This window comes from Anser cygnoides, chromosome 2 (genome assembly GCF_040182565.1).
Source record: "Anser cygnoides isolate HZ-2024a breed goose chromosome 2, Taihu_goose_T2T_genome, whole genome shotgun sequence".
In the NCBI taxonomy this organism is placed as follows: Eukaryota; Metazoa; Chordata; class Aves; order Anseriformes; family Anatidae; genus Anser; species Anser cygnoides.
This window is the reverse complement of record NC_089874.1, coordinates 48,599,304-48,611,389: the sequence shown is the minus strand read 5'-3', so window position 1 is coordinate 48,611,389 and position 12,086 is coordinate 48,599,304. Positions and strand designations below refer to the sequence as shown.

The 12,086-nt window shown below is 36.7% G+C and overlaps 1 protein-coding gene across 1 annotated transcript in view; it reads left to right on the top strand.

The window, feature by feature from the left end:
* The window catches only part of CTDP1 (CTD phosphatase subunit 1), a 94,948-nt gene that overhangs the window by 48,141 nt on the left and 34,721 nt on the right, over positions 1–12,086 (top strand). The window contains exon 11 of the mRNA XM_048075811.2: positions 847–1,012. Within this exon, the coding sequence (XP_047931768.2) occupies positions 847–1,012 (166 nt within the window). The remainder of the gene's footprint in view (positions 1–846; positions 1,013–12,086) is intronic.

Sequence of the window (12,086 nt, the reverse complement as noted above, 5' to 3'; positions counted from 1 at the left end):
TGATGGTAAGACCAATATTCTTAGTTAAATGTACTGCATAGCGGTTTTAGCTTCTATCAGTCTTTATTAGTTAGGTAACTTCCCCCCTGCCATTATTACCTGAGAAAGGTGGAAGTCTTCTGTTCTAGATATTGTCAAGCTTTTTATTACTATTACATAGCAATTCCCATGAAGTTATGATTATTTTATCTATTCTGAAGAATATTTTGAGATTTCTTTTTGTACTTAAGTGTATGGCTTAAGTACAGTAACTAATGAGATGATAAAACTCAAATTAAAAGAAAATGCTACCATGTCTAAATACACTAGCCAAAAAGAAATATGGTCTGCCTTATATCTCATCTAGACTTAGCATCTAGGAAACATTTGAAGACTGAGGCTGCAGATATGAGCTTTCTACCTGCAAACCTCTTGTTTGAGAGGTTGAGAATTAGAAAGGTATACTTTAAGACTGGAGAATACAAGCATAACATAGATCAGGAAAACCTTATTAGAATATAGGGATTGTTTTATAAATGATAAATGTGTCAGCTGGACAAACTTTGAAGTATTTTATGGGAAACACCTCTCCAGCTAATGAAGCTCTTAGCTTCATGAATTGTTTGATGCTTAAAAGAACAACGAGAGACAGGAGAGTATCTTGTCAATGGTAGAATAAGACCTTAAGCTATAAGACTGAAAATAAAAGCAGTGTCATTGGAAGACTTTTTCTGTTGAAGAATACTGAAGTCTGTTAAGTAAAGTCACCAATAGTCAGTAGCCATAAAATGTGTGTAGGATTTTTATTTCTAGGAAAGCTATAAATCAAGTAAATCTTTCTTATGTGGGACCCCTGAAATTTTTCAGAGTTGTTCAACCGCATCAGCAGCAGATTTTTGAAGAAGATGACCTACCAGCGAGTGGAAATGAAGAGCAGCCTGGTCCATCTAAGCGGAAACGCCAGCCAAGTATGTCTGAGACGATGCCCCTGTACACCCTATGTAAAGAGGATTTAGAGAGTATGGATAAAGAGGTGAGCATAACTAATTGTGACAGGTTTCTAATATAATCATTGTTAGTTACCCATAATAGTTTAGCTTCTGTTAAATTATGCATATATGTGAACCAACCTTATATGCCACTCTAGTAACCTGAAACAAAAGCTGTAGCTGACTAAGAAGTACAGTTTGGTTTAAAACACTAGGTTCTACAAAGCAAACGTAAATTCAGGAATTGGAGTACTCATATGTTTAAGTAGGCCCTGAAAGAAGAACTTCATTTTAGTATAGCTTTGTATCAAGAAACATCTTAGCAGAGTTGCTGTGTGGTAAGTTTTGCTAGGTGTCACTTCAAAATAAATCTGTAAATAATATGGACCAAGTCAGTGGCAGGATGGGAGAAGAGAGGTCTGCATATAAAGGGCGTGGGCTGTAGGGAGTATCAAAGAGCCAAGGAAGAGAATGGGGCCTCATTATCCATAAATGTGTAATTGTAATGCTGTTAAGTCACAGTTGTCATAGTTCTGCAGATGATGGGAGCTTTCTGTTACAGAAAGAACTGTATTTTTTTCACTACCACACTGTTTGAAAATGATTTTGGTCTTCTACCAGCTGTTTTTTTCAGTTATTTTCGTCTGCACTTTCTTCAACGGAACTGCCTTCCTGTATAATACCAAACAATACATAGAAGGGAAAAAAATCCTATCATTGCATGCTGTGTTTTCATGAAGTGATTACAGTGTACATGACTACTGTAAAATCTAGTGACCCTGGAACTTTAATTCATCTGTGAGCCTAGATCATTAACTAGGGCTGGAGACAGGAGTGGATAACTTGCTGGTTTCTGGCAGTAAGTTGCTTATGAGGTTCCAGCCATAACAGGCCTTCAGAGTTATCTTCAGAAAATATAGTAAAAACATGAGAAGGAAACTGCACACTTTGTCAAGGAAAACATTTATGTATATAACATACCATAATTTCAAGATGTGCTATTGTTAGAAAGATCCTGGAGGAACTTCAAGCTGATATTTTAGGGGAAGGTCCAATAACTTTTAACCACTGCAATAATCTAACATGAATTTCACATCAGTGCTGTTAAAGCTGTTAACTTTACCTAGTAACTCTTGGAGTTGACAACTTTGATTTCTCTTGCTTATTTGTTGCCCATTTTTATCTAAGACTTTCACAAGAAAAAGTATTTCTTCTTATCATGGTGCCAGTTCCTGAACCCAACTGTTTTTTCCTTCGGTGTTTTCAGTGGCACCTAAAGCAATTTGTTATTGTGGGTAGTTTTTATGTCTGAGTACTAATGTTTTGTAATGGTGTGGCTTTTGGAAAACATTAATGAATTGCTGTTGCGGTGTATGCACTTAGCCAAAAGAAAGTGTGCATGTTTTTCATAATCACTGCAAAAAGTTTTGGTTTTTTTTAAGATACTATTCAGGAATCTTGCTAAAACTCAGAGCTTCTGGTACTGTTTCGTGATTCATTACTCTTTATGTTGCTACAGACCAAAGAAATGAAAGTTTTTCAACCTATCCTAGAAATATAAATATCTTAAATTATGATTTATCTTAAATTCTCATTTTATTTAGCTTGCATATTTGGAAAACTAGACTAGATGAACTACAGAACAAATTAAGCCTGATTTCCAGGGGATTGTTTTCATAGTTGACTTAGCATGGGTTCCAAGAATGTGGTTTAAGGCTATAGTTGCTGCCAAAAGGTTTTCCTTCCAATGGTCTCTGTTACCACCAGCAATGTCTTTATGGTAACATTTATATTTCTCTGATCCTCAGGCAGCTGAATCAGAAGAAACTTTTCTTTTTTGTTGTTTGTTTTTTTGTTGGGGGTGTATGTTTTGGGTTTGTTTGGTGGGTGGTGGGGCATTTCTGGTATTTTACCTCCCCAGCATGGTTTGATCAGGGAGCAAACGTTAGCATTGACATGGAGAAAATTGCATGGAGGATGTATAACATGGAGGTTGAGCTGGAAGTAGTAGTGTCATCACTAACCTTTCCAGAATAGTCGTGTGACTGTTACCTTCATCCTGCTGAAGATGTGTTCAAGAACAAGAAATGTAGTTTAAGTAATAAAATGGGATTTAATGGTGTCATGTGGGAGTATGCTTATGAAAAAGGAGGAATATGTGTGGTAATGTAGTCTGTAAAATGTAAAAAAAAAAAAAAAAAAAAGCTTATACAAGGCAGTGTGGAAGCTGGAAAGACTTAATTCTCCAGTCTAATCAGTTTTTCATTTTTAGTGTGAAGCATTTATTTTCAAGTGGCTTAAAGCAAGTGACAAATTTAGTCTTGCTGGGTTTCTTCACTCTGAGGTTAGTTTTCTGTAGAGAAATTATGGTGCTGTTATGCTAGGAATCAGTGTGCTGGTGCTGTTTATGTTCATGGAGCACTTGCTGTTGTGAAGTGGCTGGCAGATGCAACAAGAAAAGTTACTTGGTTTTGTAAAGAACATAGCCCAAAGCCATTGTAAAATAAGGAAGGTATTCTTGCTGCTTCTTGTTTAAGATTTTGACATTCACTCATCTCTAAGAGGTTAAATAACATAGAAATAATTAAATGTTAAAATATTATGTTAAAGCAATTATTTTATCCGTTATCTTACGTGATTAGTAGAGAAAGCTGAAGAAATTTGTCCAGTGCTACTTGTAATAACTCAGCAGTGAAATCATCAGCGTGGAATTGAAAGAGATTCACAGAATCACAGAATGGCCAAGGTTGGAAGGGACCTCTGAAGATCATCTAGTCCAACCCCTCATGCCAAGCAGGATCACCTAGAGCACATTGTGCAGGATGGCATCCAGGCAGGTTTTGAATATCTCCAGAGAAGGGGACTCCGCAACCTCTTCGGGCAACCTGTTCCAGTGCTCTGTCACCCTCACAGGAAAGAAGTGCTCTCTCATATTCAGTTTGTATCCATTGCTTCTCATCCTGTCACTGGGCACAACTGAAGAGTCTGATTCCATCCTCTTGATGGAATCACCCTCCCTTCAGATATTTGTATGTATTGATGAGAAAAGGTCAATAAGTTATCGCAGCAAAGGACATAAGTCTACTGTGCCCCTAAGCCTCATCACCTTACTAGATGAAATGATCATGAAAAATAATGTCAGCATTCTGTTTTCTCAACACTTTAGGGAAGACTGAAGGCCACTGTGTTTTCTCATTTCTAAATCAGTATCTATCCCACATCTCCTCTTCCTTTCACATCACACCTTGTGGTTTGTTTGTTAGGCTACCTCAGACAGCTCTTTGCCAAGCATATCTTGAGCAAATTTTTGCAGCCACAGTCTCACCTCCAGTTCCTTGATTCAAATAGGGTAAATCCTGAAACACGTCCATGTATCATTCTTTCCAACTTGCTTATTTGATGTTCTTTTAGAAATCTTCCTTTGAGTATTGTGTGCAGTTTGCTACAGTGGAAGGGAGAGAAGAAAGAAGGAAAGTCAAACATTTAAAGGAAGCTGGATATCAGTTGTTTGTTTCTGCTATTTTGTGTTTTGCTTTAAAGAACTTATTTTCCATTGAAAACAGAAGCAATTCTAAAAAGTATCTCTGCAATTTTTTTCTTTATTTTAATTTTCAGCAGATGTAATATTTATTTTAAGTCAGTATAGGTAATGGTCAAGTTGTAGGTATGTCATCCTGATGAGAAGCATTGAGATTGACTGTTACTCAGGCAGTTGAAAGAACTCTAAAAATGTAGTTTAGCTAAAGCTAGTGAAATGTAAATTATCAGCAAGTGAAACACTTATTTGTCTTTTCTCAGTTTGATATTTGTCTGCAGAGCCGTAGTTTGCCCACTAATTGCATAGAGCTGGCTGTCTGGTACTTTTTATGATTATTAGGAGGTCATCATGGTCCAAACTTGTTCTAAACGTAGCAGCTTTAAGTGTTTGTAAATAGTTCTGGGTTTTTTTGATGTAATGTTTTACATGGAGATAACTGATTACTGAAATAGGAAGAAGGATTATTATCTACTTTGATATTAACTCAAGTAGACAATTGATTTTGGACTGCTTTTGCTTCCAGAGGTTGCTTAGAAAACATAATTTAAGCTCGCTTTCACAGTCTCTGGTGTACTTGGACATCTTACAGTTATTCCTCCATACAAATAAAAATTCATAAAAAAAAAAAAATACTGGAACCTTTTGGCACGTTCAGACAGCATACTATTAATATTTTAATCTTGTAGCTAAAAACTGGACCTACCTATATGTAAGGAATAGTTAGATGGCACTCATGAAAAAGTTGATAATTAGGTGCTATTCATTTTGCACAAGATTCTGTGTAATATGATTACTCAAATTCTTGGCAGGTCAGGCCATTGTTAAGAGAAAATGTAATGTATGATTGAGGCTGATTCACTTCTCTTATGCTCAGATATCTTAACAGGTAATTTAATCAGGGGATAAGTACAAACGGTTATGCTACAACAACAGTTATTAATGGGCTGTACTAAACAAACACTAACTGAAGAGGCAGCTGTGCTTACTTCAAAGTTGACCTCTTTGAGGAATCTGATGAACTGTATGTATAGTAATAAGATTTTGATTGCCTGAGTTCTGTCTGGATTTCCGTGTTTATTCTATTAACAATCAGTCAATGATTGACTGGATTTACTTGTAATAAAAGACGTTCCTGCCATCTTGTATGTTTTTCATACTTCTCTGATGCAATCAAAATATTGTTCAGATCCTCTGCCATTCTTTCAAAGCTGTTCTCAAAATTGTTTTTGTAAGGAGTCTTGGTATTTCAGAGGATTTTCTCGAAGTATTGAGAAAAGTAGCTTCTTTTTATATATCACTATCATTCTAGCACTTCTGCAAAGCATAGAGTATAAATTATTATGCAAATAAGATTGAATCTAAGCTCTTCATGTTTTTGCGGATGTAAACAACTTTTGTTGTCCTTTAAAGTTTGCCTGCTGTGTAGCAAATATTTTATTCTAATGTTACTCTAACTGAAATAGAAACTGGATCTATAAACATCCACCTATAGAATATATTTACAGGGTGTTAAAGTGAAGGTTGAATATTCCATAGAGAAGAAAGCATTTCCATACATTCTGTGTTTGATTTTTCTGGCCAATGCTGAATAGGACTTTATGCATCTGCAGCCTTCTGTGTTTTGCCTTAGTAAAGAGAAGCCATAAGTCTTTTTCAACTGTCTGCTTTTTCACTGAAAATGGGGCTAGATTTCTCTAAATGTAGCTCAATAACTTCACTTGAACATATGCATCTAACTCCATATTCTAAATCAAACTCAGCTAGGCTGTCAACGCTACTTGGACTTAGTTAAAAATGAGTAGTCTGAGCAATATAAAACAATTTGGAAGCTGATCACTAACATAATTCTGAGCATTCTGTATGTAGGGTCTAACTGAGCCTCATCACATATCTGAGCTTATTTTTACACTAAAATTTTAGTTGTTTTTCTCTGTGAATAAAATTTGAACTCTTCTGTTGAATTCTTGGTCCAAGTCTGAACTATTTTTTCATACCTATTATTTTATAAAGATGCTCTGATATTGGTATTTCAACCTAAGAAAAAATATTAGGCAGTATAGCATAATATATGCTAAGTGTTATGGAATACTTTTAGAAATGTGCATATTTGAGGTAAAATAGCTTTCCTTTGCTTTCGTAGAGTCTTTTATCAGCTGCTGGCATCAGACAGCAGTGAATATAGCCACTCAGCGCTCTCTCTGTGTGCTAGTCTTGCAGTTGCAAGTGTTCTAGCTACTTTGTCAACACTATCAGGAATATTTCCACTCTGTGTACAACTTTAACATAGACTATAAAAAAAAAAAACACAAAACGAGAGTCCCCTACTGATGCAAAAAGTTCCATGATGTGAGGCAGTCACAAAATCAATAATTACCAGAATAACCATGTTGCTCTAAGTTTTTGGTCTACCATAGTGGTATTAATTTTAGATTGAGAGAATGTAATTGGTATTCTTATACTGTTCTGTTTTTTATATATGAGCTTGCACCTTTTCATAACAGGGGTTACAGTCAACTGTAGACTATGTTCTCTGTCACTCCGCATAGCAAGTATAATATTGCTTTCTTTGAGATGAGCACAGACAGCTGCCTATCTCAGATATTTTAGTGCTCTGACATCAAACTTCTTTCATCAGAGGTATTGAGAACTGGATACAGCTGGCATACCACGACGCAACGATCATCTCAAAACTTGTATAGCATGCATCACCTTCATATTGAGCCCACCACTTTTGAAACTGACCACTGCTTAGTGCCTGGACTTATCTTTTTTGTGTCTGTGTTTGGTGTTTTTTTTTTTTCGTTTGGTGTTTTTTTATAAATATCCAGAACTAAGCATGGAATGAGTGGTCTAGCTATGCAAGGCACTTTTTGCAGACGCAGTGCCCATATCACTTTACTGCTTTGTTTAAAAACCCCATGCTTTGATTATACAGACTCTACAGTCACATTGCCCAGGTCAGCAGGAACCATTTCAAAACCAGCTTGGCTTCACTATCTTCTTTAAGCTTCCATTAAAGCCAATTTAGAAATAGTTTTCCTCCATGTTCATTATTTCAGTGGCTTTATTAGCTTGAATGCAGTAATAAATGTCTGTTGGCTATTATGATAATGAGACCAATCTAATAAGGTATGCTGAAGAGGGAAGTTCACTGACAACCAGGCAGTGCTTCATGAAGCCAGCTGATGTCTGCTAATGGTAATGCTAACCTCAGGTAAAATGAAGTCCTGACACATCCAAGCTGGTTATGCTTACAGATAGCTTGGATCAGGGAGGGTTTACTGGTTTGTTCATAATATGTGAAAAAAAACTTACACTGAAGACAGCATATCTGTGTTTATGTAGCACAAAGTTTTGGAGCCCATAAGCCCTACTGTGTCCTAGTGGATTTACACAGTGATAATTTAGGTTCGTTTGCAGCTGTGATACAGAAAATCTGCACTTGCAGATACAGGAAAGTTGATTTTTGCCTGTCTTGTGTTCTTATCTTAGTATTTTGAACTTTTCTTCTTAGACCATGACTTTCGAACTGCTCTTTATGATGCTGAACAAGAATATGGGGTGTGCAATCTCTGAAATGGAATAATGCATGTTTTTCTCTAAAATATATATGTAGTGATGAACATCTCCAGCCTCTGAGTGAAAGAGATGCTTTCAGTATATCTTGGGATAACAAAACCTAGAACTGATTATAGTTATAGTAGAGATTTTAAAACCTCTTGTAACAAGGATTCATTGTAAGAAATATGAGAAACATCTGGAAAGCAAAAATATACTGTTTTCGTATGCATATTGTATATACCAGAAATTTTTCATTTATACCTGAATATATTTTCTTTGTAAGGTGTGGATTATTTGGGTTCTCATATCTATTGGAGTAAAGTCCATGGTTGTGACCATTCTTCTACAAAAGCAATGTTTTCTGGTTATGATACTGTTTAATAATGGACTGTTTCTTTGGTTGCAGCATTTCAGGAAGTGTTTGTCTCCTGTGCTGAAGCGCATTAGAGCCTTAAATGTAATCTAAATAATCTGTAATTCAGATTAAAGTAAATTAGTACTAATCAAGCTCCCTCCCACCCTTTCTTAAAATAACAAAAAAAAAAAAAGATTCTTTCAGAAGCTTTCAAGGATAATGTGCTAGGTAGTAAGTGTACTCGCAGCTTTATTACAGTATTAACTAATGCCTTTGCTGATGAATTGAAAGAGAATATGTAGGTTAGTGTTCTGGTGCTTTTTTCACAACAGCTGAGAATTTATGTTTAGAAGTATAAGCTGCAAAAACAACTTCATTTTTCACATTAAAAAAAAAACCTCTTCCACAAGTTCAGTAGGTGTTGCTAGATAAAACAAACCAGTGAGTGCATAGAGAAGATTATAGCAGACTGTCCTGTTCTGTTTTTAAAACCAATTGGACAGACAACAAGATGGATTGATGGTAGAATTCTACCCACACCTCTACAAAACTGCCTGTGTTGAGGAACATGATAGCAATTGGACTAGAATGGGAGTGAGTTGCAGCAATAGATTATACTTAATTCTAGTCTTTGTTATCTAGGAATCCTATTGTATGTTTGTTTGTTTTTAATTTGGGTAATCAATATGTTGTCCTCTACAAAATGCTTGTGGACGTAAATACCATAATAAATGTAGTTATTGTCTATAGATTGTCATTTTTGTTTTGTTTCTTGGTGGAATTTCACGAGAATAAATGCTGTCAGAAGGTACTTGAACATATTTTGTTGATCAAAAAATTGTTGTACAATGAAGCTTATATCCAAAGAAGAAATGTTTTGAGGGAATGATTGGAAGCAAGACAAGTAGAATAAATAATTTTACATTGATTTGTTCTGTTTTTTATAACATAAAACCAGAATAGGAGCTCAAAAACACTACGTTCCATTAATACTGAAGTCCTGTTACTGTACTGCCTTCAGCACTTCGTTAGCATCTTACTACAAGTGGTTCCCATTGGCAGTGAAATATGTCAGAAAAGATCACTCAGAGCTGAGAAGCCATGTCCCCTCAAATTGCAATGTGTAGTTTTTAGTAGTATGTTATGATTTCCAACTTTGTGTCATGTTTTGATTGTACTTAAACTCCTTTTGCAAGTGTTCTTTCATTAGCAAATTAGATTGATTTATGTTAATAAAAAAGATGATCCCTAGACTAGTTTTGCATGACACTTGGTAAAAGTTTACGAACAAGAAAAATATTAAGACTTATGGCAGAGCTATGCCTTAGGTAATAACTAGATTGTTTTAAAGTTTTGCAAGTTTGTCTTATCAAAGCTTCATACTGTATGTCTGCAAAATACAGTTTAAGTAGGAAGGGTAGCTCTGAGAACAAACTATCAACAGGCGTTTGACAGCATCAGTAGACATTTCTGTAGATTTTCTAGTCTCTGGATGTTTAGATAATTTTTTTTTTTACAAGAAAGAGTGCAATGGAATTTTCTCCAAAGACTTTACCTGTAGATTCCCTCACCAGCTCATTCCTCTAAGATGTGGATTAGTCTAAAGTAAAGTCAGGAAGCTTGGCAAAGTATGGTTCTTAAGGGCATGCAGCTAAGCCTTCTGTTCCTCTGCAGGTTTTTTGGGTTTGTTTAAGATCTGTAGATATGGGAAAATTTGAAAGATTACCCAATGGCACAAATATTACTATCCATAACATCATAATCAGCCGATAATGTCAGTAAGCTGCAAAAAGAGCAGATGGTTTGGTCCACCAGTTTATTAAATTCTGAGTTGTTTGAGTGAGCATGTGGCCTCTTCTTGCAGATAGCTAGCGATAGGACAAGAGGGAATGGCCTCATGTTGCACCGGGGAGGTTCAGGTTGGAAATTAGGATAAATTTCTTCTCAGAAGGAGTGGTTAGGCATTAGAACAGGTTGCCTAAGGAGAGGTGGTGGAGTCACCGTCCCTGGAGGTGTTTAAGTAAAGGTTGGACGTGGTACTTAGGGATGTGATTTAGTGAGTGATATTGGTGGTTGGGGCATGGTTGGACCAGATGATCTTGAAGGTCCTTTCCAACCCTATTGATTCTATGATTCTAATGCTTTTAACGTAGGTTTTCCAAGATATTGGTCTGCTTCCTGTTGCAGGTTTCCACTATTCAAGTTCTGGCTATGCATGTAACATAGATGATATCCAAAGTCTGTAAACAGTTGTTTGTTCCTGGTGTCACGTATTGTTATGGCATGGATGCTTGTGTAGACATAACATAATTGTGAAATGGGACAGGCAACTTGTGTAGGCAATAACCAACCTTAAAAAGGTACTCAGAGATAATTAAGCTGTTAATATCACTGAAAGCTGTTAATACTACTGAGATGTAGCTTATCAAGCAATGAGATAATCCAGTCCGGCAGCAGGATGCTGAAGGTGACAGTTCTGATTGCTTCTGGAGGTCATCTTGCAAGATCAGAAAATCTGTACTTAAATTTAAACTGATTATCTAGTTGTTGAATGTGTAGTGATTATTTCGCTTTGATGCTACGTAGTGTTACACAGGGGAGCAGAAAAAAAATGGGATAAAGCAAACTAAATTCCTCCTCCCTTTTGATGCAGAGTTTTCATTCAGTTTTTTTTTTTATTTGGCTCTCTCACAAACACTATATCAAACACTGAACAGGTATTTAACAGGTAAATACTTCCAAAAACGCTTCCAGTCGTTAATTTGAAAAGCATGTATTTTCTGTCCTGTTAAGAACATGCTCTAAGTCAAACAACAAAGTATCTTCTCATCTTCTGAGCTCCTTTCTTCTTGCACACTGATTCCAGTGTAGTAGTATTAAGATTGGAAGGGATCTCAAGGAATCATCTAGCGCAACCTTCTGCTCAGAGTGCAGGTTAAGACCAGGTTGCTTAATGCTTTGTCCAGCTGGGTCTCGAAAGCCTTGAAAGACAGACTCTGCTTCTCTCTGCATAGCATGATCAGATGCCTGACTGATCTCATGATGAAAGCATTTTCTTTACGTCATGCTAGAACACCACTGTTTCAGCTGGTGACTGTTGGCTCTTGCTGTGATGTGCTTTCCTCCCTAAGGAGCCTGGCTTAGTTTTCTCAACAAATGTTGTCTTTGGTACTGTAAGGTTGGTACCATAAGGTTGGTCCCTCTTCTCCTCCCCTCCAAGTTTTCACTTCTTCAGGATTAACAGGCTCCAGTTCCTCAGCAAGTGCTTGTCTTGGTGGCCTTCAGCTGAAATTGCTCTGGTACAGTCACTGTTTTTCCTGTATCAGGGAGTTTGTAAAACTGAATGCAGCACTCTAGCTGTTATCTAACAAGTGCTGAAGAGGAATAGGGACAAGATAATTAATCACTTCCCTTAATTTGCCAGCTACACATTTGTTAGTACAGCCAAGTATGTCATTATCCTTCCTTGCTTCCAGGGCACGTTGCTGACCCCCACCCCCCTACCCCAGGTCAGCTTGCTGTCCACCAAGATCCTATAGGTCCTTTCGAGTAGAGCTGCTCCCTAGCCATTCAGCTCCTCATCTGTACAGTTGCTAAGGGATAGTTTGTTCCATGCACTGCAAGAGGCTTCAGTATCTGTTTAAGAAGGAAATACTGATCTTTA